This window comes from Ambystoma mexicanum, chromosome 9 (genome assembly GCF_040938575.1).
Source record: "Ambystoma mexicanum isolate Mex_15411 chromosome 9, UKY_AmexF1_1, whole genome shotgun sequence".
Lineage (NCBI taxonomy): Eukaryota > Metazoa > Chordata > Amphibia > Caudata > Ambystomatidae > Ambystoma > Ambystoma mexicanum.
This window is the reverse complement of record NC_090931.1, coordinates 82,405,944-82,432,629: the sequence shown is the minus strand read 5'-3', so window position 1 is coordinate 82,432,629 and position 26,686 is coordinate 82,405,944. Positions and strand designations below refer to the sequence as shown.

Here is a 26,686-nt window from a genome sequence, read left to right as displayed (position 1 = left end):
CTCCTCCAAATATATGACTAATAAAGAATGTGCCCTCAAATTGAGTCACCAGTGGTACTACCCTGGCGGTGAGGCTGCACCGATTGAAGAGTTCACATTTCCTCCAGCAAGCCGGGTTCAGCGGGGCTCAAGGGACATATCTACATTTGTGATGGGAGTGCTGTGTGCTCAAATCTTTTGGGAGAAAGTGGTTGACTCAATTGAAGCAATCACTCTGATCCGACTCCCTATGGAGGCCGAAGTGGCCTTGTTGAGGGTACCTAGGGCCAGGGGTGACAGCCAAGCTAATTACACAGCTCCTCTTGGCCGCAAGGATTGCTATTGCCTGGTCTTGGATATCCCCTGAAGGCACGCTGTTGCCTCTGTGGTGGGCCAACATCTGGGACATTCTGGTGACAGAGAAGGTAACTGCGGCCAAAGAAGGGATGATACACCAGTTCACTGACATTGGGTGCCCAATCCTGAAGTACGGCCCGAAATTCCAGGCGCTGGGGCACAAACCGCAATTGGAGGCGCAATTCCTGCGTAATGGTTAAAGTTGTGTGGTCTGCCGGTCCAGTTTGGGGGGTGGGGGAGAATGGTTAAAAAGTGCTGCAACAAGTAATGATATAGGTCTTATTGTTATATGACAACAGATTTTAAAGAAATTTGGTAAAAATAAAATTTTAGAACTAGACCCTCCCCTCTATTTTCCCCATTATTGACTTACTTTCAGACAATAGTGATACACAATGTTGGGAAGATGAATGTAATAAGGGATTAAGAGGTCTGTATTAACTAAAGACCTAAGCCTCCTTTTCAGAACTAAATGTGAAAATCTACTTGATTTATTTTAAAACTCGGTCCTTAATGGAAAAGGTGGATGTGTGTCATTATGGCAGAATATTGGGTCCCGCTATAACATCCCAAAATATAACCGTGACGCCATATGCCATTCCCGGTGGCTGCAAATCAACACACTGTAGCAGTTTTACACAATACTATATCTTCATTTCCCACGGATGCGACTGCTAAACCGGTGAGACTTGCCACATACTATACAAAAGCTCCTTCCTCTTCCCCCTGCTGCTGCTCCATTGGTGGGTGTCATAGTTGGGGAGAGAGAGAGACCCTATAGTCAGGAGGTTTTCACTCCCCATTAACAAAATCTCGCACTGGATAAAGACTAGACTTGGTGGCCCTGCTTAAATCTACAAGAAATATTGATTGCATGAAGAGTTCATTGGGTGGCACATACTCCGCAAAATATACAAGGGGATTGCATAGAGGCAATCCGAATCAAGCAGCCTACGTTTTAACTAACCAGTGTCAAAAACCCCTCCCGACACCCCCCCCCCTTTTCATGGGCTATACCCCATACATTTTTTTTGTTTTGTTAATTTGGGATCCTAACGTACAATTCTAAACACAAACTGAAAAAACACAAGAACACACTATTGGGCACTCTTTCAAAGACTGGACCAGCTTCTCAAAACGTTCTAGGTGCAACTAATGAGATGCGTTTCCCACCCATCTTCCCTCAAACCATACACCCTTTTTGGACTCTTTACATGCATTTGGATTGTGTGCCGAATGTGTCAGGCATTTTTACTTGCAAAATAGCAGCTGCCATGGCTTAATGCTATTAAAAAAAAAAGTTATTTGACTTGATTGATGCTTTTAAATATGTACTGCATCTTTTAGTTACATACTGTAATGCATTTGGTTTTCAAAATAAATGCATGCTCCCAACTTATATTATGTTGGTGACTGACACAGACTGCCACCTACTGTTAACGTTGATATTGCCCAGCATGCTACCATAATGCACGGATGACAGCCAACAATGATTTTCCTAATGGTACACTAGTCCTGCCGCTATTGGTCCAGCTCCCAGCATCCCCACACATCCTTGGTTTAGAGAAGAGGGTTTCAAGCAAAACATTGAAGACTGCCAACCACAACATGGCTGCGGGGAAGAAAAGTCTTCCTCTGGTCCAAAAACCACTTCCACTTTCCCCAAGCTGATGGTGACAGGCGCCAGAAGCAGGTAATGGGACCTTACAGTGATAGGAGCTGCTATAGGGTGAAGGTGCACGTGTTGAAGCAGTCTGAATCTAAGTGTCCCCAGAAACACACCCCCCTTAGTGAGAGGCAATAATGGACACACCCCAGGAGGTGAATGAGGCCAGGACCAAGTGCGGGTAAGATCAAAAGAGCTTTATATAATTCAATATAGGGCATGCAAAGGACTCTGCAAACTCCGAGAGCGCTCTGTCCGACAATAGCAAAGACAGTTAGTTATATTACAAATACACGTCATGCATGAGGTAAGCTATAGGGGCCACAGAGTCTCAGGGATTGGGTGGTGATGGCTAGGTGGTATACATTTTCTTCTCCAGGATTGGTGGATGTTGGTGCTGCGCCACGTGGGGCGGGAGGTCAGCTGGGCTCATCGGGATGTAGCGCTGGGCCGGACATGTCTTGTAACAACGATTGATAGCTAAACTAACATTTGCCCTTTTGGCCACACATTCCCACCCATTCATCACACTTCAGGTGTCTTGTTAAGTTGTAACTCTTGTAAGCATTGACCATAGATCAATACATAGCCAGGAACATTGATACACGATCTGGAGTGTCTTAATACATTGGTCTACGAGGCGCCTTAGGTTCGAGCAATCAGGCCCCATGGGTGTAGTCAGGGGCATGGGCGGGGGTGCTTGACGAACCATCCTTGGCAATAACAGTGAGGGATGGTATTATGATCTGTTGGTACACGTGTGCGCCCCCCTTTCTAGGGTCATTAACTCGGGGTCGATGGAGGTACTACTGACCTGTGGGGGGCATGTGACCAGTGCCTGAAAGGCGGCGGGACTTAGGACCAGGTAGCTCGTAAGTCAGTCAGGCTGTGGCGGCCTCTGACACGGGGAGGGTGGCGGATGCTTTAAACGGGTCCAGCAGGGTCGGGAGGGAAGGCAAGGCTTTGCTATTTGAACACCGTCTATGTCGAGAGAGCCTGAGCAGGGGGAGGGGGAAATGGCCTTGCAGCTCCGTGCATGGCATCTTGCACGAGGCAGTTTTACTGTTGTATGGGTGAGGGGCGACTAACATGGGGTTCCTAAAAGCACTCATATGTATTTGTATTTACATGGGATACTAGCTGATGATCATACTTTTTTACATAGCATTTCACATTTACAATTGACATACGGACATGAGGTAGTGTCAAGCAGGGGTGTGTAAAGAGTGCATTAAGAGAGCAACATGAGTTATTGTTCAGTTATCAACTGTCCAGTCTTTGTATATCTCTCCATTACATGTAATATCGGTTGCACAACTTTCTCTTTACCCATTCTCCTTTATATTAGCAGCGAACGTTAGTCAACAAGCTAAACCACAAGAAATGGTTTCTGCACATTGCAAGGGCTTTCGGGGGTGGGTATGGGTGCAAGGTGCCATGCCGTCTATGGCTGAGGGGCTTGGTGCAGGGGTCAGGGCCAGATGGGTGTGGGCTGATCTCAGTTCCATCCTAGTATTCTCGTTGATAGCTGGGGCAATGATGCACTGCGGAAGGTCAACAGCTACAGTGTTTTATTTTTTTGTTTGCTCGCGTCTGGTGACTCGTGAGAACAAGTCTTCAGCGGATCTGCCATGCAGTGGGAGGTGGGGAAAGTGTGGGCCTCTGTGAGGCGGTCAAGTGGGGGTCACTCTGCAGCGTTCAGTGTTTCTGCCTTGGGTTGAATATGCAAGTTTCTAGCAAGATGGAGATGGCTTAATAAATGATGGCTTCTATTCTCTGCCACATAACGTGATGGTGCAACCCCATGTGTCGGCCGTCAGCCGCCCTGCCGCCTGGGCCCGGGAGGCCGCCGACGAATCATGGGTCTCAACCAAGGTGGGACATGTAGTGGGAGGGGTCCTACTGACCTACCCTTCCCTATAAGTCCGAGCCCTGAGGTGCCTTTTAATGGTACACCAAGTATTGAACTCAGATTGACCTTCCGGGATTGGAACTCTCAAAATGCAGATTTATCACATACTAGAGGGGAGCTCTTAATGGGATAGTCCAGCTAAAAAATAGATAGGCAACATAAAAAAAAAAAATTAAAAAAAAAAAATACTAGCACTTTTTTTTTAAAACTTCCTATGTAACTTTTTGAGCTATTCAAGCTCAAAATTTGCAAAAGCAAGCACATGGGCGCATCCATTTTGTGAAATGGATGCCCGCCTGTGCTGGCTTTTGCGGCACTAATGAAGGAAAAGCCAGCCAGCTGTAGTAAACAAAAGCTACCGCTGGGTGGCTTTTCCTTCATTGGTGCTGTACGCGGAGGATGGGGACCCGAGACCAGAGCAGGAAAGCTGCAGCTGAATCTCGGTAAGTGTTATTTATTTAAATAAGCACTAGCTGCGTTTTTTTTCCTACGTTTTCCAGGCTGGAGGAGCCCGGAAAACTTAGAAATAAAACCGCAGCTTTAAAAACGTTTATTTATGTTTGCGGTAGCTTTTGAAGCTACCGCACACATAAATACAACTTTATTGTGTTTCAAAACGCTGCGGTTTTTCTTTCCAAGTTTCTCAGGCTCCTCCGCCTCAGAAGAGCCTGAGAAACTCGGAAAGAAAAACCGCAGCGTTTTCAAACACAACCGCGTTGTGTTTCTGCCTGCTGTGGCTATGGGTCTCCGGTGCTCCCCCAGGGGAGAGCCCCAAATGGGAAAGCAGATTAAGGCAGAAACACTGCAGCATTTCCCATTTGGGGCTCTCGGGCCTCCCGTGGGGAGCCCGAGAGCCCCAAATGGGAAATCAGCTGTAGGCAGAAAGACCGCGGCATGTAACACAACCGCGTTGTGTTTCTGCCTGCCTTGGCTTTCACTTTGCCACAGCAGGCCATTTTGCCGAGCCGGAGGAGCCTGAGAAACTCGGAAAGAAAAACCGCAGCGTTTTCAAACACAATAACGTATTTATGTGCGCGGGAGCTTCAAAAGCGACCGCAAACATAAATAAATGTTTTTAAAGCTGCGGTTTTATTTCCAAGTTAAAAAAAAACACAGCTAGTGCTTATTTAAAAAAAAAAATAGCACTTACCGAGATTCAGCTGCAGCTGGATTCAGCTGCAGCTTCCCTGCTCTGGTCTCCGGTCCCCGTCCTCTGCGTACAGCACCAATGAAGGAAAAGCCACCCAGCGGTAGCTTTTGTTTACTACAGCTGGCTGGCTTTTCCTTCATTAGTGCCGCAAAAGCAAAAGCCAGCACAGGCAGGCATCCATTTCACAAAATGGATGCGCCCATGTGCTTGCTTTTGTGAATTTTGAGCTTGAATAGCTCAAAATTTTACATAGGAAGTTTAAAAAAAAAGTGCTAGTATTTTTTTTTTAAATGTTGCCTATTTTTTTAAAACAACATTTTTAGCTGGATTACCCCTTTAACATGTGCGAGCTGTCCACTCAGTGAATCATGTTCTTTAAGTGTTCAAGCTCATGTGCAATGACAACAGGCAGAACTGATCCAAGAAAAAGAGCTGATGACAGTTTGCTGAAGTATTTGCACTCTACATATTATGGGCTTACTGTAATCATGCAGAATGATTGTTTATCTTGGCAAAGAAGACAAAAGTTTATGTTGGCTGGTGCAAAACACAATGCTGTATCGTCGGCACACATCATTGATGTAACAAGAACAAATGATTGTACTCATTACTTCTCAATTTGGTTTTATATGCTGCAGTTAGCAAATGTTTACCACCAAACTCGTGGTACTCATTTTATCATCCTTAAAAAAGGTGGACTGCTGTAATAGCCTTGCCGGTATATGAAGCTGTGACTTACAAGAAACTCATTAATCTTAGCAGAGTACCTACCTCACTGAGCTACCTATGCAGCTTTATAGAGTCATTAAAGTTAAGCATCAGTTTAAATACATAGTGACAACAAGCACTGGCAATTCCAACAGTTTGTGTTTTTGTGTGGGAATGGGGAAGGGACTTACCAGGCACTAAATATATAATAGGAAACTTGTTTGCCCTCTCTTTAACTGACACAATTTGTAATTGCACCACTGTTTGCTTCAATTGCTTTCAGCTTTTAATCAACAGAGAATTATCTTATTCAAAATATATTCATTTTTTGTCAAAGTGTGTGTTATTCATGGTTCAAAACAAATGTACAAAAGACATATTTAACCCCTTAGTGCCAGACTATTAAGCAAGTATTTTCAAAAAGGACGAGCATAGTCGTCTTTCAGACAAACGACGCCACTTTAAAAAGTTGCGCCTAGGGGGTTAGTACGATGTGACTTGATCAGTTGTAACATACCATATTTACAATACAATTTTGACGTGAGCCAAGAGAGAAAAAGGCACCACATATACCCTGTATGCTCAGCTTCGAGTATAAGAAACGATTATTACCTATTCAAATTCTTTACATAGGTTTGTTGTACAGACATAAGATTGTTGTGGTACTCAGACAAAAATATTCATGTGTCCTTTATGGAAAAAAGGCATGAGTAGTCACTCCGGGATATCTAATTGTGTACTTTGCAACATGTTTCGGACCCTCTACTTGCCTGGCACTACAAGCATCTAATAGTAGTGCCTGGCAAATGCCTAATACCTATATAAGCCATGCTTGTTTAACGAGACAATACAGATCTTGGGCAACTCTGCCAAGTATGGCAAGCACAGGGCTTGTAAGGGGGAACTGGAGAATCCGCCAGACAGCACTTCCCCAGGCACCAAGACAATGAAAAAGGAACGAGGGGGACAATACTACTCATGCCAGTTGAGGTCATGATCCAGCCCCCGCCCTTTTGGAACTGTCATGTGGTTCAGTTGGAGTTCATTTATTGAGAAAATATGGTTTGGTATTATTTCAGATTATATTGTAGTCATCCATTTAGAACTGGGTGACTACGATTCACACAGGCGGGACTGGAACCTGTACGGACCTACCTTGGTTTAAGTGTTTTATATTGTATTGCCTGCGATGTGTTATGTTTATTATTTGATAATGCGCTCAAAACCCTGGGGTAGCCAGGCGCAGCATGTACAAGATTATTTAAGCTTAGGTTACATACAGAGGATACAAACAGTTGATACAATACATATCATAACAACATTTACAGTACATATATACAAAAAGTACAAGTTAAAGGGTATCTCACGGCCCAGAGAGGGCGAGGAGATGGTCTAAAATCCAGATTTTCAGACATATCGGGGCAGAAGTATGCAGTGATCCTAGGTCTAGTGCAAAGGCTCAGATTGTTATTTGTCGTAGGCTCAGAGCCAACTTTTCACCTTGCATCTGAATCTAGATTAGGGAAGATTAGCTCTTAATGCAATGGGGAGTGCATTCCAGGCTTGGGCGGATCTAACCGGGAAGCTAGCACCACCCGATTTAGCTCACCTAAATCTGGGAGTTTCTAGTAAGAAATGGTTAGAGGCTCTAGTATGGTGACTGGAAGATTTTCTGGTCAGTCTAGCTGAGATGTAAGGAGGTGCATTGTTGCTCAGTCCTTTGTGGGTGAGAGATAACGTCTTGAGAAGCACTGTCGCCGATTTTTAACCAGTGGTGGTCTTTCCTGATATTAGAGATGTGAGCTCTGCGAGGTATGTCCAGGGCTGCTCCAAGGGCATTATTTTGCAGTGTTTGCATTTTGTTTATGACTGTTTTATTGGCGCCCGCATAAAGGGTGTTACAATAGTCCAGCTTGGACATTACCAGTGCGTTGGCTAGTGTGATGCAATTAGTTTTGGAGAGGTAGGGCCTGCAGGTCCTGATTAGTTTGCAGGTGTATGCTGTGGAGGAAGCCAAGGTGTGGACTTGTTTTTGAGAGATAATGTGGAATCAAGGTAGAAACCTAGTGTTTTTACCTCAGTTGCCACTTTAATTATATTGCCATCTATGTTGAAGGCGAGATAGTTGGGGCTGAGTTTTTTAAGGTTAGAGTCGGAACCCAGGATCAGTATCTCTATTTTGTCGTCATTGAGGCAGAGGCCATGGGAGGCCATCCATGTCTGAATGAGGTCAATCTTATTTACTAAAGCTGCCTCTTCAACTAAATTGCCAGATAGCGGTATGAGGATCTGCATGTCGTCCGCATGATTGGTATAAGTTACCCCCAGTCTGTCAAGTTTGTCGAAGAGTGACTTAGTGAAGATGTTATACATTGTGGGGGAGACACATGAACCTTGTGGGACGCCACAGATGATTTGTATTGGGTCCGATGAAGCTAGGGGGGAGAACACTCACCGTACGGTTAGCTAGGAAGGATTGTACCCAGGCTATAGCTTCACTTGAGAAATGGGTGGCAGACGCTAAATGGTTGCATAACACTGCATGATCCACCAGGTCAAAAGCCGCCGATAAGTCAAGGAGGAAGAGCATAGCCGTTTTACCTTTATCCTTCAACGCGTCGATTTGTGCCTTGAGGTCAATTAGGGCCGTTTCAGTGCCATGTAGTGGTCTAAAACCGGATTGTCGTGATCCTAGTCGTTGATTTGACTGTGGGGATGGCTGGGTCAAGGGACTGTTTTTTGAGGAGGGGCAGTACCCAGGATTCCTTAAGATTTGTGGGTACAGTACTGGAGCTAAAGGAGGCGTTGATTAAATTTAGATATGAAGGTGCTAAATCTCTAGCTGCATCCTTAATAATTTGAGCGGGGCAGCCGTACCTTGGCAGTTCGATGGTTTCAGGGATAATATGACCTTTTCAGTTTCCAATATGGATATATTGGTAAACCTGAATGGTTTGCAGTCGTTTTGTGGCGTTGTACTCGGTATATCCGTCAGGAGGGTGGTGTGTGTTCCGGTCGAGCTCAAGAAGGCTTTTTTCTTTGGAATTTTAGATTGTAGGGTTGCAATTGTATTTGCTAAGGCATTTTGGATGCTAGTGCACCATAGTTTGTCCTTGGGGACATTGTCTGTGGGAGCAATTGGGTTTTCCATTTCCCAGAGAATGGAAAAAGTTCTTTGGAATTAGAGTTTGCGTTACTAATTCTCTCATTGAATGTGTCTTTTTTGGTTTGGATAGTGTTTCTCTTATATTTTTTAGCAAAGTTGGCAAGTAGGATTTTGTTCTCATCTGAGGGTGTATGCCTCCAGATAGCTTGGAGTTTGCGTTTTTTGGATACGTAATTCTTTAAGGTGAGGGGTGGACCATGAGTTGAGATGAGATTCTCGTTTGCTTTTGCGAAGTTTGATAGGGGCAATTATGTCCAGGGCTTTGGACATAGAGTTGTTAAATGTCTCAACTAGCGTGTTTGGGTCTCAGTTAATAGTGCTGGCGGTGGGAGCTGGTAGGAGTAGTTTTTCTGCGGTGATTTCTTTTTTACTTCTCGTTGGCATAGGAGGTACGATTTCGGTGTTCACCGATTTAGGAGGCTCTGTAGTGGCTGAGAAGCATATGAGGTAGTGGTCAGTCCAGGTTTGCTGAACCGTATTAGTGATAGTAATGTCACAGTTACGATTGGCTATCCAATCTAGAGTACGTCCTTTTATATGTGTGGGGACTGAGACTTTTTGGGTAAGACCATGATCGATTAAGATTGACTGGATAGAGTGGGCCCGTTTGTCCTCGACATCATTGAAACCCAGGTTGAAATCACCTAGTAATAGGAGTTGGGTGGTGTCTTTGATGCTGTTCGTGAGAAGGCTGGATAGGTCTTCCTCAAAGTTACCTAGTGGGCCTGGAGGTCTGTACACTAGGAGAACAGTTAGGGTACTATTATTAGAGATGGGTATTTTAGCAGAGAGAAGTTCGCAAGATGTAATTGCTTGAGGTGGGGCGAGTCTTACAGCTAGCTTAGTTTTGGCAATGATGGCCAGGCCACCTCCTCTGGAATTGGGTCGATCAACTCTTAGTATATTGTAGTTATCTGGTATGGCAATCATGAGTGCGGGACCTGCGGCATTGTGGAGCCAGGTCTCAGACAGCGAGAAGATCTAGGTTATCCATGGCAAGTAGGTCGGCAATTTCCATATTATGTGCTATGAGGGACCTAGCATTGATGAGGGCTCCTGATAAGGTAGGAGTAGAGGTTGTTTCTTGGAAAAGTCTAGGATTGGGGTGGTTTGGTCTCTTCGGTTTGTAGAGCGAGTCGATTTGTGCTTTGGGACACCTTCCCACCGCTAGGGTGAGGGGGTTGGCAGTTGGAGTGGATATACGGCCTGATGGGATAGTTCTTTTGTTTTTGAGGTTGTAGAGAGTCATGGCAGCCTAGCTCTAAGTCGCAAGTTTCTCTCTTGCAGGTTGCAAGGTATATTGTTGGTGAGAGCAATTGTTATGCTGATAGAAAAGTCCAGGATGTGTGTGAAAGGCAAGTCGTAATGATGCACATGTTGCGAAAGTGGCAGAGTGGCACCTAGATTTGGCAAACCCAGTAGGGACTAGAATGCAGATATACTGCCGCAGAGGCACCTAGATTAGACAATCCTGTTAGTGTCTATAAGGCAGACATGGTACAACAGGGCACCTAGATTTGAGAGACCTATTCAAGGCTAAAATGCATATATCCTACAACAGAGCACCTAGATTTGGGAATCCTATTTGTGGCTAAAATACATACATGCTACAACAGGGAACCTACATTAGACAATCCTGTTAGTGTCTATAAGGCAGACATGTTACAGCAGGGCACCTAGATTTTGAGAGACCTATTCAAGGCTAAAACGCATACATGCTATAACACGGCACCTAGATTTGGGAGTCCTATTGGTGGCTAGGAAGCTACCTCAGTGGCGCCTAAGTTTGGCCATCTGCGGAATACTACAACTACATTTAATACCCATTTTAAGATAAACCAAGTACACAAACGTCACAGTGCCTGTTAAAACACGGTTCTAGTCACACATGCATCGGTTTTACAAGGGCAACTTAGCTACCAGCTTTTCTTAGGCCGCAACAGACACTTTCTGGCCCCGGCCCCCACAAGGCCAGAAGTGACTGTTGTGAGCCACCATCGATTGAACTCACTCGACGCAGTAAACACGTCCCAACTTTAGGCGGCATATTTCTTTTTCTAAAACACATCAGACGGAGTGCGGTGAACAGTCACCGTGCTCCAGTCACATACGATACTCCAGGATCGGGTGGGAGCCCGATCCCTGATTGTGGCCCTGGCCCGGCTTCTGGCCATTTCCAGTCCCTAGGCAGGCAGAAGCACCCACCAGTAGCAGATTGTTGTTCTGCGCGTCGTCGGGCTCCGCGGTCTTCGGGCCACCACTCCAGAAGAAAGAAGACGCCATGCTGTTGGAGCGCGCGCACACACTCTCTTCGGAGGCCGAGGCGCGGGATTGGCGTCACGCTCCCTTGCGCAGATCCCAATGTTGCCATAGCAGTGCGTCCTTCTAAATCCACCAACCACCGAGCCGCACCGTGTTACTGCGTGTTGCGCGAGGGAGCGGGCGCGCACACCCTGGTTCCTGACTCCGCCCCCGCACAGCACCGGGGCACGCCTGCGTCCGCGCGTAGGAAGGATTCAGGACGTGACCAATGAGGAAGGGGCGCGATTTGCGAAGCGCCAGAGGTGGGTACATTTAGCTTGTACGTGGATAGGCTGAGTAGGTCAAGAAGGATTTACTCAGACCTAAAATGGCCACACCTTGGCGAATTTGTAGTAGCTAATATGACACACTCCTCGTATGTGGCCGCACACTCATACTACTGAACTGCGGTTTACTTTAAATATATCATACTTGCCAACATTCTGTAGCCCAAGAGCTGTAGGATTTTTCAAGTTTCGAAAACGATACTTCGCATAACAATTACATCACCATACTTGCCAACCCTACAGATTTAGGCAGTGGGCTACTGCTCTTCAAGTAGTCCTACCACCTACAGATTTGGGGACAAATCCTACTGCTTTTTACAGTGGCAGGTAATTAATGTGACTCTAAGGCAGGCTGCAGGGCAAAGCGTGTAACACATTAATAAGTCTGTCTGTGCAGTGGGCTAGTAGGTGTTTACTTTGATTAGGCTCATACCAATCCACCGACCTGACAGCTATGTGACTGTGTCCTGCACTTTTGCCCACACAACCCTTAGGTGAACCGCCAGTGAAGGCAAGTGGCAGAGCATAACACCATCCCACAGCATCGGTCTATCGGAGGGGTCTATCAGTCTCCAAGTCATTCAGTGTTCAATTTGCACTGCAGGAATACATATGTATTGCCCATGCTGCTGCTACACAGTAGTGACAAATGTTGCCTACCAGCTGTGTGATTAACTTCTGTGTAATTGAATTTGGTGTTAATTTACCATTCAGAATTATACATTTTTAACATTTGAACATCTTTCCATGTTGTGCTGTTTGATGGGTTGTGTATTTTAGAATGCTTCAACGGTGCCAACAATGTATGTTTTGTATTTTCATGTGATGTCATTGTTATGCAAATTATTATTATTATTATTTTTTTTTTAATTTACTTGTGCATAATCAAAAGTACATGATTTTTACAAGGCTAAACATTGATTAAAGAGATCGGGCATGTATGGCTCAGTTACCAGAGTTCGAGTGTAGTGACAGGTAAACAACGGTTTGCCTGTGTATGAGACAGAAAATTTCCATTGGGAACCTCACCCCTCGCAGAAGCAGTTAAAGCGAGAGAATGGGCTCCGAATGCGCTATGCTCCAAGGGCGTTGATTTTAATAAACGCTGCTTCCAGCAATTTGGATGTTGCAACAGTCCAGCGGGTTTTTTCCCCAGAAATGAGACGGTACCACCAGGTGTCTTCTTCTATTAGTTGACGATCGACCCAACAGGGTGACAGGAAAGAAATTTGTTCTTTCGTTAAGGAAGGACAGTTCAAAAGGAGGTGGCGAACTGATTCGATAGAGTCTGGAGCCTTGCATAGTCTATAGCTTTTAATAGCAGTTTGGTGTCTTATTCCCAAGATTTCTCTTGTGTGGAGTATGTTCAAGCGTGCTCTTAAAAAAATAGATCTTAATTTCCTATCCGGAAATTTTGAACAATAGGCTAAAGGAGTGTTTAGCCTATTGAACGTAGGAGGGAGGTGGCTCAGCAGCTTGCAGGCATGTGCTTGATCACTGGTCGTTATCCAATCCTGATTTTTCAATTTTTTGCTGACTCTTACTGGATTGGAGATGAGGTCATCCATGGTACACGCTAGCTCCTGCAGTTTGTTTTTTTGGTGTTTGGCCCAGTTGGCAAGAGCCTTGCAGTCAGTTGAAGTCGTCTCTTGAGCAATGACATTGCAGATGGGGAGCCCATCTTTTATGTGAATCTTTCTGAATAGTGCTAATGTAGAAGCGTTCACCGTGGCCCTCAATGATAATAGGCCCAGCTCTCTTCTCACGGCCACAATGGGAACAGAGTTCGGGAGGCCGAGAACAGATTTCCAGATGAAACCCTCCAGTTTCTGCCAGAAGGAGGTTGGTATGGTAAGTGAAGCATCCATACCGTAAGTCAGAGCCGGAACCATTTTGCCCTTGTAGAAATTGATAGCTGGTATCAAAGAAAATTTACCGTACTTGCGATCCACCATTCTTAGTTGTGAAGTTAGATTTTTTGCTTTCGCCCATAGATGTTCTTGCATTTTGGCATCCTGAATACTTCCATCAAGAATTACTCCAAGGTATTTGAATTGCGAAACCACTTCAATTTTTGTTTGGTGGACAGTCCAGGGCCTAATATTTTTCATTGATGGCTGATTTTTGGAGAAAATCATGATTTTAGTTTTCAGTTTATTTATGGCCAAGTTGTTGGTGTCCATATAATGGGCTAAGTTGTTCAGCTGGCGTTGGAGGCCAATGGGCGTTTGATCAAGCAGGATCATATCGTCTGCATATAAGATTCGAGAAAGCTTGGAGCCACCAAAGTTCGGAGGAAAGGAGCGCACAGTGGATTCCGACTCTTTGAAATCACCCAGAAAGGCAGAAAAAAGCACCGGGGCCAGCGGACAACCTTGCTTGACTCCTCTTTTGGCTGAAATTTCCTTTGACAGAGACCCTTGTTTATTGAGACGGACACTTAACGTGGTGTTGGAATGCAGTGCCATTATTGGATTCAGGATGGCCTCTGGGCATTTCCAATTTTTTAACTTGTTCCACAAAAGCGTTCGGTCCACTTTATCAAAAGCCTGCGAGAGGTCGATGAAGGCCGCGTATACTGTCGGGGCCCCTTGTTTGATTTTCGCCATCAAGATGTTGATTATCAAGATGTTTACCGACGTGCTTCCGTTCTTCTTGAAGCCAACCTGAAAGGGGTCTCTGCAGGGGGCCGAAATCGCCCAGCGGCGGAAGCGGTCCAGCAGAAGAGAAGCAAATATTTTTCCCAGGATATCCAACAAAGCTATGGGCTGATAGTTACCTGGTTCATCTTAGCTTTGGTCCAGGATAAAAGGATTTTCCTACTATCGGCACAGTGTTTGAAGAGAAGACTTACAAAGGGAACCCATTCCTTGATGTAAGTTTTTAGGTCCAAGTTGGAGAGGCCGTCAGGGCCCGGGGCTCTAGAGGATTTCAATTTCTGAATGGCCATAGATATATCTGTTTTGTCTGATAAATCGGCCCAAGATGACTGCGTCAACTCTACCCGCAGATTTATGGTGGAGTGTGGGGTCGTAAAAAGCTCTGTAAAAAATTGAACCCAGGCTGCTTCTGACACTGCGTTGAGCATATTGTTATGTGTGTTGCTCTGCGAATGGTTTATCAGATTCCAAAAGTCGGCAGTTTTTTTTGAGGCAATGGCTCTTAACATTGCTTCTGCGTCGTTTTGATATATAACTGCTCTCCTTGATCTTATCCATGATTTGTAGATTTTGTTGTGGTTTTCCCACATGTTCCACGCTGCCCGTGTATTTGCAATCGTTGCTCTGCGTTTTTGTTTTCTTAACTCCTTCTTTTTCTCTGCTATGAGTTTGTCATAATTATGAGTAAAGGATGATACCGTTGTTCTCCTAGGCCCCATCTTCTTTCTATGTTCAATCAGAAGCGGAAGGTAGTTGGGCCTCTGTGTCTTTCCGGAGGTGTTAGGAGTTTTAGCTATCTCAGCGTAATGGTGGGTTAAAGAGCGCACATTGGCCGCAGTAAGGCGAAGCCGGGTTTGTTGGGAATTCGTCTCGATGGAAGGAGAATACTGGTTACACAGCTTGACATCGGCTGACCATTCCAAAGTGAGCATGTTATGATCGCTTGCCTCCGTTTTCACCACCTGGTAGTTGAGAATTTCTGTGGTTAGTGCCTGTGAGACAAAGATGTAATCTAGAGTTGCCGTCGACTGGCCTCTTTCCCAGGTTGGAATGTGAGTATCTTTGCCCAAGATCCACGCTGCGTTGTGCATCGCTCTTGCAGCCATGAGGTTCATCCAGGCTTTACCTCTATGTTCCGATTGCATAGTGGACACGTCCACAAGATCTTGTTGGTTACTGTGGCTGCAATTCACATTAAGATCTCCGCAGATTATTGCAAACGGGGTGTTCCATTCCAGCATAATTTCATCCATGGTTTCAGCCATGATTTGACAGAAGTCTGCTGCTGTTGTTCTTTGCGGGTTCCAATACGTGGTTATCAAAGCTAGAGGGTGCTTATGACGGGTTTTAGTACCAGGGCGTAAGCTGTCAGCCTCGTAGTTCCACTCTATCAGGACTGCCAGAACCCCATATGACCTCTTCATGGCCTTGATAATTCTCAGGTTCTGTCCTGAACGAACCGTGATTAGAAGTCCGGCAGACGGGCGGCCTAACAGGCCCTTAATAGCTGGTGAAGTCTCAATTTCAAATCCGTCCATCGACGGTTTTTCTTGGAGCCAGGTCTCTTGGAGACAGAAGATATCAAACAATGCTAGATCTACGGTACTGGGTTCTGCTAAGTGGGTGTGTCCTCTCGTATTCCATGAAGCCAGGGTCAAAGTCTTTTGGACACACAACTCGCTGGCTTCGGAGGATGGTTGCTATATAGATCGTTTAGCACTCAGCGCGCCTTTGATCCAGTTCCAAGGACCACCTGCTGAAGATGTTTTTTCCCTACCTTCGCTCTTCCTGGTAGGTGAGCCTTGCCGATATTTTCTTTGGATGTCCTTTCTTGGTGCCGGTGAGTAGACTCTGGTAACATGTCTCGGCACATATGGTCGATGTTTGTCCATACATTGTTCACGCGGGGTGTCCCTGTTCTTCTCGATGCGGCCTCTTCTATTAGAGAAGTCAGATACAGCCACCGCATACGTTCGGGCGAGATGGTGTGTTCGTCGGGATGGTTCGGGAGAACGAACTTGTTTATCTGTCCATCGAGTTACTTCCGGTGAGTGGCGTGCGTCTTGGTTTAGGCTCCTAGGTGCTTTATTCTTGTCCACTGAGTCGCAGAAGTGTGCTTTTAAGGCTTCTCTCCGTGCAGAAAGATAATGAGACGGGCTTCGGGGTTTATAGCTGCTGGCAGCGACCCTATCTTCTGTCCGATCACTGGTGTTTTCCGGGGATATTATTTCTGATAACAAGAACCCCAAGGATTTTAATTCGTCTCCTACTTCCCTGGAGAGGTCCTGTAATGGAGCGGCGTATATGAACAGGTAAGCCTTGGCCTTGTTATCACTGTGATAGGGCTGAATCCATTTAAAGTCATCAGATTTCAGTTTCTTTAGACTGACTGTCGAAGATATGATTTTCAAAACTGTTCTTCGGTTTAGAATCATAAAATTGTCTTTACTGGAGATTTGTTCAATTTTGAACAAGCGGGTCTGGTTCTTCCTGTTCACTTCTGCCTCACGAGATTGTACACGGCTGTGTGAGTTGTTATGATGGGATTCCGGATATCCATTTTTGCGATTTTTCTTTGCAGAGGTGTCCCTTCAGGCTGGCGGGTAAAACGTTGTTTCCTCTGAGGCTGCTCTATGAGATGTTGAGGTCTTCCTAGAATGAGCTTTCCGTGGTGGGGTAGTTATAGCAATGGGCCGCTTCTGAGTTTCTATAGACTTTAAGTCTGCAGCTGTTGGAGATTCATCGGGATGAACGGAGATGTTTGCTATAAGACTTGAGTCCAAAAAGTAATCTGCTGATTTTGGCGACTGAGTTAAGTCCGTAGTAGAGACTGCCAGGTTGCCCCTTACGGACACTGCACCCCCTTCTGGGTGGACCTGGGAGGCTGAATCACTTATCTCCAGTTTTTGAAGTAGGGACTGGGCGGTCGACAGTTCCGTCTCTTCTTTTCTGCTTAATTTTAGTGGTTTTTTTTTCCCTCAGGAGGGAGAAACCTCTGACCGGAGCCAGATCCCCCTGTCAGTGCTTCGCTCACCGTATATCTATTTGGCATTGTTGAAGCTGAGGGTTTATTTCGGAACAAAGGTGCTAGTTCCTCCCTGTCTGTAAATGCATAGGTCTGTGTGGATTTGTGGATCACCGCTGTTAGGACACTCACCCGGGATCGGGAACGGCCGTGTCCTCGTGGGCGGGGTGATGCCTGGCGGCTGTACCCGCGGTTTCGCCTTGGTCGTGGGCGCATTCTCCGAGCTCATCGCTCATTTGGGGTGCGTGCCCGCTTCGGGCGAGTTGGGGTGCATGCGTGCATACGCGGAAGCGGCAGGGAACGGGCTTGTGGTTCAAGCCTCGTTTCCACGAATACCTTGATTCCGCGCATGCGCCGACTCGGATTGCGGGTCAAGCCTCGCTTCCATGCCGAATCACTATAAAGGAGCTTCCGGATCTGTACTCGCCGCGTCTCAACGCGGTTTGGTCCAGACCTCCCGCTAGCTACTGGAATTCCTTATCCTTCCTTGGTCTCTCCGCTTGCCTCCCTTGTTCCCTTCCAGTTTGCCCGGCCTTCCCTTGCCCTGGTGGTTTGGTTCCTTGGTTGGGGGTCTGGCTCCCCTGGGTTGGGTTTTTGTCCGGTCCTGGCCTGGTGCCTCCGGTCCCATCCTTTTTCCTCCTTACCGCCTTATCCCTCTCCTGCCTGACCACCTCCCTTGCCTGAATACTCCTCTGCCTTGTGCTGGGTGCCAGTGCCTTCGGTGCCTTTATTCGGTCCCTTTTGCCGTCTGCCATTGCTGCCATACTACAGTCCCGGCTGGCTTCTCTCAACATCTTCAAGAAGGTTTCTGCAGAATCATAGCAACGCACTCAAGCTCGCTGTCTACATCTACCGGCCTTCCCTGTTCAGTGCTCGCACTGTTCTGGCGCCACGTAAATCCAGGGAAGCGTCCATCCGTGGCGTCAGGAATTGGACCCATTTTTAATCCTGCTATCAGGACGGGACCTGGGCCGGTTCTTGGCGTTACCCTGTCATCTTTCGTTCTACAAGCAACGTCCTGGCGACCCCGGCACGCAAGCCTACAGGAAACACAGGTACGCAGCGTCCACGGGACGCACATCTTGACAACCGCGTCCACAAGTCTTCCTTTGGAGCATGTGCGTGATGAGGAACAGGGCACTACTTCCTCCGGCAAGTCTCTTTTTTTTTGTTGAGTATCATATTTTAGATCAATTGCCGCAATGAAGCCCTCCTGGTAAGCTTGGATTGAATGATAGCTAGAGATGCAGTATTGTCTTTTGATGTATCCGCCAGGGATTCATAGAGTTTGCAGAACGGAGCCATTGCTATTGTGATGGCAGACATGATCGTTGTCATGTCCTTCCTCCTAGTAGGTGATTCTTTATTCCTCAGAAATTCGGCCTCGTTGGGTCTTCCATTCCTGGCAGGTGTAGACTTCAGTTCTATCGATGTTGCATTAGTAACTGAATGTCTCCGTCTCAAGTCAGGTTCATGAGACGGAGAGACCGGTTTAGGTGTATTCAAGTGGGCTGGAATCAATACTTGTGCAGACATCTCTCTTTGGGATGGATATACTTTAGGCTGTAGGAGATCCAAGATCTCTGAGACTCCATGCCGAAGAGGCCTGGCCTCGGGGAATAGAGACTGCGGCACTATGCACGGCGGAATAGTGAGGTTAGCTGCCCCTGCATCTAGTTGCGGAGATATTGATTGCACTGGGGTAGTGATCATTGAAGATTGTGGGGGCAGTATGGACGAGGATTGAACCGCTATAGTGGTTTGCCGAGAGTCCAGAGCCTGAGGGGCATCAGGCTCGTCTGACACTGAGCTGGGAGCTGCCACCTCTGCTGTTTTCCTGCACTTAGAGGCCGGCGGGGTTTGCTCCAATGCTTCCAGTATCTCAGCATCCGATGGTTCGGAATTAATGAGTGCCTTTCTTTTCCCCTGTGTCTTAAAGAAGTTCAAGAGGGCATTAGACAACATGGGGGTTGAAAGGAGACTTTTCCCCGATGGTCTTTTTTTATGGGCTAGCGGAGGCCCCGTTTGTTTCGTCTGTTTAGTATTCTTTCCTTTCGGATCCGCCTGATTTTGTTGTGGTTTGTTAGACGGAAAACTTTTACCAATGAGGTCTTGGGACGGGACATTTCTTTGAGTCGCCTTCCCTTTTTTTTTATATAAAGGTCTTTTTATGTTAGACTGTAGGGACGGGTTTGGACTCCCTCGGGATACAGGGGAGTGGTCTGAGATAGACTTGGATTCTGATTCTGAAATAGCTTCAGGGGGGCCTCTCATCCTTTGAGGGGTAGGGCGGGCAGCCATGTTCTGCTCGACGACCCTAGATGGAAGAGGGCCCATAGGTGAATCCACTGTACTAGGATGTAAAAATTCCTCAGAAGACAAGGCCATTGTTGCTGGGACTATGAGAGACAACAAAGATAGAGTTTTCCTTGCCTCATTAGGTTCTCTGGTCAAGACCTCCAAAGGAGCGTGCATCATGGCCGTGGTAGTTTGTAGGGGTAGAGCATCTGATCGAACAGTCAGTTGGTCGTGCCTCTCAAGGGGGGTTACATCCTGTGGCTGGAGCTGCGTCTGAGGAGATGGCTCAGAAGGCTTAGGCACATCCAGCATTGCCTTGGTAGAGACAGGCTGGGATACCATTTGAGCAGGTCCGCCTGCCAGAGCCGCTTCCCTCAGGTCCTCCCCCTGGGGTCCTCCGACCCTCACGGGGGGCAGACCACTCGCCGAAGCGTTGTCGGGGCAAGCAGCGCTGGCTGGTGGGAGCATGTGCACTCCTAGGCCGTAGTTAGCGGCGGAGGAGATTGGAAGCTCTCCAGGGCCTGTCACTGTGGCCTGTGACACAGGCCCATTGAAGACGCAGTTAGTTGCCGCAGAGTTCAAAGTGGGGAAGGTCCTTCCGGGAAGCAAAGAGTTTGGCGCTTTTATTCCACTAAGGCCATCTTGCCCCAAAGAAGGGCTAGTAGATTTATAGTTCCTCGCTTGGGCTGAGTTGGGCAAAGGAGCAGTCAAAGCAACCACCGGCAGGTCTGTATTGGAGCTCGTGGGTGAATAGGTCTGTGTTAGAAGCCGGGTTTTTTTGACATCGCTTCGCAGGAGGCGCTTCTCCGGGTCTTCTTCCATCCCAGAGGGGCTCCGAAAAGGCACCAAAGGGTGCGATAGGGGAAGGGGGGGAGAGAGAGTTGGGGAGAAGACAAGAAGTAGGGAACAGGGACAGAAGGGAGAAGCTAAGAACGGGGGAAGGCAGGAAAGCAGGAAGGCAGGAAGGGAAAAGTACGGGAGGGTGAGTGCCGGGGAGATAGAAATGGGGATGAGAGAGGAAGGAAGGAAGGAGGGGGAGGGAGAAGGGAGGATGTAGCGCACGGGCCGCCTCAGACAGCAAGTCACTGTTCCTTTTCAGCAATGAGGGCAGAGCACATGAAAATAGGACGCGAAGCAGTTCAAAGGGTCATGATAAAGTCAGACAGGAGGGGTGAATAAGACAGCCTACCTCCCGTCGGTGCTGCACAAGCCTCCGCTCCACTCTTCACGTCCTGATGCGGACTGGTGCAGACTGGAACTCTGCCCGGAACTCCGCGCGCGCTCCGCGCGGAAACAGAGTTTTTGAAGGAAGTGGAGGCTGTTTTCCTTAAAGGTGCAGGTCGCTGGAAAAATAGCGTGGAGACAGGAGAAGCAGCAAAAACACGTCCTTTCCAAGCAGTATCTGGTGCAGACTGGAACTCTGCCCGGATATCACGTTGATCACCTTCCGCCCCCTGCTCCTCACCTGAAGATTCTTCTTGGCTTTCTTGGATGGCTTCTTCCGTAGTACCTTGGGTTTTCCTTAGATGGCTTCTCCTTTGATTTCCTGTCATGCAAGTAAGGCCTGGCTCCCTCGGAGGCCACCTCGACAGGGAATGGGACCTGTCTTGAGGGGGGCCCCGAGGAGCCAAGCCCCAAAAAGACACGGAAAAAGCCGATGGATGGCACAAAAAACCCTGCAGGCTGTTCCAGGAAGGATACTCGAGTCGAGTATAGTTGCAAGAGGCAGACCGGTAAAGTTCTGGGGTGACTTTCACTTCTCAGGATCACATAGGAAGCAAACTGGCAAAGCCCCAGGAATAATTTCAGAAGAGAGCGATGGAAGCAGAAAGGATAGAAAGAGAGGGAGAGACTAGAAGTCAGGTATAGTCCCAAACCCAAAGGATAGACGGAACCCCGAAGCTAATAGAGGAGAACGCGAGGAGGCGCGAGAGTGGCGGAGGAGACCGCGAGTCGGAACGGCGAGGCGCCGAAGGTAAGGAATCAGAGTGGAATGATGAGCGGCAGACGCCGCAGAAAGAAGGAAGCAAGGTAAAATCGTAGGCTGGGCAAGAAGAGTGAAGCGCAGGCAGAAAACGGTAGAAGGCTGGGAGGAGGCTACTCGGAGGAGTAGCCGAGCGAGCGTATCGATGGAAATCACAGATACAACGCGCAGGTAAGTGGGCGGGCTGGTTTAAGTAGCGGTGGCTGCCATATTGGTTGAGGGCTAGGCCGTTACTGTCAGGTTCTTCGTGGCAGTGCTTTCCAATCGTGCCATAGCTTCCAGGGGCGGATCATGACAGTATGGCCTCTCCCTCCCCGGAACCCCCCTGGTTTTCCTGGATACCTCAGATGAAACCTTCTTACGAGTCTGGGTGCGTGAAGATGGTACCTGGGTTCCCACGTCCTTTCATCTTCGGAATATCCCTTCCAATGGACCAGATATAGGAGTCTCCCTCGGTGGTAACGTGAATCCACTAAGTAATCAACCTCGTATTCTTGGGATTCCTTTACCTTAGGAGTCTTAGTCTTCTGAGTCTTGCGGTGAAAAGGATCCTCCTTGTATTCCTTGAGTAATGAGGTGTGGAAGACTGGATGTACTCTTTGAAGACCCTTAGGTAAGCGTAGTTCATAAGCTACGGGGTTGATCTGTCTGATGATGGGATAAGGACCCAGGTATCGAGGTGCAAATTTGCCTGTGTGTATCCATCTAGGAAGATGTTTGGTAGATAACCAGACTCTCTGTCCTGGCTTCCATTCTGGGTTGGACCGTCGACTTCTATCCACCCATCTTTTCTGTGTGAGCTGACTGCCTTCCAGTGCTTCTCTAGCCATTCTATGAACTTCCTTGAGTTCAGACAACCTGTCGTCTATGGCGGGAGATTGGGTAGGTTGCATTCCGGTCCAGGGCAGTTGTTGTGGATGATACCCATAAGTGCAGTAGAATGGACTCATGCGAGTGGACGTGTGGTAATTGTTATTATAGGCGAATTCGGCCTGAGAGAGAAAGGCTGACCATCTTTCTTGTTCGTGACTACAGAAACACCTTAAATATTGTTCCAACCCAGCATTGAGTCTCTCGGTTTGTCCGTTAGTTTGGGGGTGAAAACCAGAGGAAAGTGCTCGGCTGATACCCAATTGGTGACATAGTAACGTCCAGAATTTGGAGGTGAATTGGGTTCCGCGGTCCGAAATGATGGTCCGAGGCAATCCATGGAGACGAATGACATCTCTGAGAAAGATCGAAGCCGTCTCTGGAGTTGACGGAAGACCTGAAAGAGCAGAAAAATGAGCCATCTTGCTGCAGGTGTCTACAGTGACCATAATTGCTGTCTTATTTTCGGATTCCAGCAGGTCAACAATAAAATACATGGAAATCAGTTCCCAGGGTCTAGTGGGTAGGATAGGCTGTTGCAACTGGCCCAAAGGTTTGCCTGTTTGGTATTTGTTAGCGGCGCATACGGGACAGGAGGTTACATATCTCTTAACATCCTTGGGTAGTCCTGCCCACCAGAATCTGCGGCTTATGAGTTCCTGTGTTTTCTTGATACCTGGGTGTCCCGCTAGGGGGGTATCGTGGCACCATGATAGTATCTGTTCTTGAAGCTCTCTGGAAGGGAGAAACAGCTCTGTACCATGGTAGTATAGACCGTCATTGGCCTGAGTGACGGAGGCGGGTATGGCCGGTAGATGACTGTATTGGGTTACCAGATCTTGTAGAAGTGGCACGACCCTAGCCATAATCTTCAGATTTGGGAACAAGAGGTCATGCTCTTGCGGTAGGTTGTTTTCCTCTCCTTGGCATCTGGAGAGTGCGTCTGCCATCTTGTTTTCAGTACCCGGTACATAAGAAACGGTGAACTCAAATTGGGAAAAGTAATAGGCCCACCTGACATGTCGAGCATTGGTGCACTCCATCTGCTGCAATACCCGGAGGTTGCGATGATCTGTAAGTATTTGGAAAGGATAAGCTGCTCCCAAGAGTAGGTGCCTCCACTCTTGACAGGCTGATTTTATGGCAAGTAATTCTCTTTCCAGAACTGAGTAATTACGTTCACTTTTCGTCATAGTCCTGGAGTAATAAGCGACTGGATGTTTGAGGCCATCGTCCGTTCTTTGTAGAAGTACGGCTCCCAGTGCTCCTCCAGACGCGTCTGTTTCTACGATAAAGGGTCTTGTTTGATCAGGTTGTATAAGTATGGGAGCCGAAGTAAATAATTCCTTAAGGCGCAAAAATGCCCTCTTCTGTTCTGGACCAAAAACGTACTTAACTCCTTTCTTGAGAAGACCGGTAATAGGTAACATCAGGTCGGAAAAGTTAGGGATGAACTGGCGATAGAAATTGGCTAAACCCAAGAATATTTGAACCTCCTTTATTCCTCTAGGTTCTTTCCATTCGATGATGGCCCTAATCTTCTCGGGTTCCATCTGGATTCCTTCCTTGGATAGGATATAACCTAGATAAGAAACAGTTGTTACTTCGAACTGGCATTTCTCGGGTTTTACCAGAAGGTGGTTAGACTGGAGTCGGTGTAACACCTGTCTCACATGTTCTTGGTGTTCTTGAAGCCTTTCAGAGTAGATAAGGATTTCATCCAGATAAATGACAACTGACACAAACAACATGTCAGAAAAGATTTTATCTATAAATCTTTGGAAAACAGCTGGGGCATTCACAAGACCAAATGGCATGACACGGTATTCGTATAACCCGAATGGGGTTCGAAATGCGGTCTTCCATTCGTCGCCTGTCCTTATCCTGAGAAGATGATAGGCTCCCCTGAGGTCTAGTTTCGTGAAATAAGAGGCCCCTCTGACCGCTTCCAGAATGTCTCTGATTAAAGGCATAGGATAGCGGTCACGTACAGTGATCTGGTTGAGACCCCTGTAATCAATACAAGGCCGCAATTTGGTGGTGTCTTTTTTGGGGATGAAGAATAACGATGCTCCCCCGGACGATCTGGATTCCTGAATGAGTCCGTTCTGAAGGTTATCGTCCAAGTAGATCCGTAAGGCTAGTTTTTCGGAAGGAGACAAAGGATACATTCTACCAAAGGGAACCACGGACCCTGGAAGGAGATCTAAGGCACAGTCCTCTGGTCGATTGGGAGGTAATAGCTAGGGTACAGTGTCCTGAAACACCTCAGCATGTTCCTGGTATTGTAAGGGAATGGCAGCTACCACCTCATGCTGGGGTGCTCGGTGCTCCTTGTTCTCTCCCTGGGTAGGGGGATTGATGGTACAGTGGTCCTTACAATAAGTAGAGTCAAAACGCACAACATTGGTGGTCCAATTGATCTGAGGGTTGTGACGTCTAAGCCATGGAATACCTATCACCAAAGGAAAATGTGCTGCTCGAATCAGGTCAAATATCAAATATTCATGGTGTTCTCCCAAGACCAAGTGTAAGGGTAAAGTCTCGGAATCTATGGGGCCTGAGGACAAGGGTTCTCCGTCTACCCCTTCTACAGGGATAGGTTTCTCCTTGCGTCTAATGGCGATTCGTTGTGCCTTAGCCCCTTCGATATCCATAAAGTTACCTGCGGCTCCGCAGTCCAGCATGGCTAGAACTTCTATGGGGGAGGATTCTGTAGTCCATAGTTGAACCCGAAAGATCATCAGACTGTTGTCTTCCCTTAGTTCCGAGGGTCGGGTAAGGTTGCAAGGGCTGCTTCTTGTTCCCCCGAGACCACCCTTGCAAAGGACCGAGGGTTGGAGTTTTCCTTTCTTCGTGGAGGTACTTCCGGGCAGTCCCTGAGTAAATGCTTCGAGGAGCCGCAGTATAAACAGAGACCGGAGTCTCTCCTTCTTTTGCATTCTGCAGGCGTCAAAGGACCTCGGACTGTTCCTATCTGCATTGGTTCTTCTGATGTCGGCATGTCTTTGGGAGGATGTGGAGCAGGGCTAGGTGATGGTAGATTGAGCCGAGGTCTCCTTCTTTCCTGTCGGCGTTCAGACAGCCGGTATTCCAATTGTAGGGTCAGTGTCATGAGATCTTGGAACGACGGTGGGCGAGCTACCCTAGCCAATTCGTCCTTTAGTTCGTCCTGGAGACCTCTCCTAAATATCGTTTGCTTAGCCGAATCAGGCCAGTCTGTCTTCGCCGCTAGTCTCAGAAATCGGGATATGTAGGTCTGCACGTCTGTGTTCCCCTGTTTCACATCGAGTATTGCCTCAAGAGAGGTCTATAGGACCTCAGGACGATCAAATCTCCCTTTGAAGAGATCCACAAACTGGTCATAGTTGGACAGAGCGGGATCGTTTCTGGTCACCAAAGGGGTGGCCCAAGCCAAGGCATTACCTGTTAGGTTGGTGATAAGAAAACCGACCCTAGCCCTAGCAGTTTCAAATGCATAAGGTCGAAAGACGAAGTGAACTTGGCAGGCGTCTAAGAATTCCTTTAGACCGCCGGGATAACCATCATACTTTCCAAATGTAAGAGGCATAGGCGGCAAATCCCCTTGGTCATCTCTACGGAAGACCACTTGTTGGCGTAAAGCGGCGTTCTCAGTCTTCAGGGCTTGTACTTCTATGGTTAAACCCTGTAAGGCGGCAACCAACTCCTGGTACTGTTCCAGAGAAGCCATGGTTACGTTCGGGCGTTGTATTCTGTCACGTTGATCACCTTCCGCCCCCTGCTCCTCACCTGAAGATTCTTCTTGGCTTTCTTGGACACTGGATGGCTTCTTCCGTAGTACCTTGGGATGTTCCTTAGATGGCTTCTCCTTTGACTTCCTGTCATGCAAGTAAGGCCTGGCTCCCTCGGAGGCCACCTCGACAGGGAATGGGACCTGTCTTGAGGGGGGCCCCGAGGAGCCAAGCCCCAAAAAGACAGGGAAAAAGCCGATGGATGACACAAAAAACCCTGCAGGCTGTTCCAGGAAGGATACACGAGTCGAGTATAGTTGCAAGAGGCAGACCGGTAAAGTTCTGGGGTGACTTTCACTTCTCAGGATCACATAGGAAGCAAACTGGCAAAGCCCCAGGAATAATTTCAGAAGAGAGCGATGGAAGCAGAAAGGATAGAAAGAGAGGAAGAGACTAGAAGCCAGGTATAGTCCCAAACCCAAAGGATAGACGGAATCCCGAAGCTAATAGAGGAGAACGCGAGGAGGCGCGAGAGTGGCGGAGGAGACCGCGAGTCGGAACGGCGATGCGCCGAAGGTAAGGAATCAGAGTGGAATGATGAGCGGCAGAC

The 26,686-nt window shown here is 47.5% G+C and overlaps 1 protein-coding gene across 4 annotated transcripts in view; it reads right to left on the bottom strand.

Moving 5' to 3' along the window:
• Positions 1-11,519, bottom strand: part of DDX25 (DEAD-box helicase 25) — a 1,022,381-nt gene extending 1,010,862 nt beyond the window's left edge. The window contains exon 1 of one of the 4 annotated variants that reach the window (XM_069617288.1): positions 11,144-11,519. In XM_069617288.1, coding sequence (XP_069473389.1) covers positions 11,144-11,309 — 166 coding nt within the window. In that variant the 5' untranslated portion in view covers positions 11,310-11,519. The remainder of the gene's footprint in view (positions 1-11,143) is intronic. The other 3 variants (XM_069617290.1, XM_069617287.1, XM_069617289.1) reach the window with 3 other exon arrangements.
• Between the last annotated feature and the right edge of the window lie 15,167 nt (positions 11,520-26,686).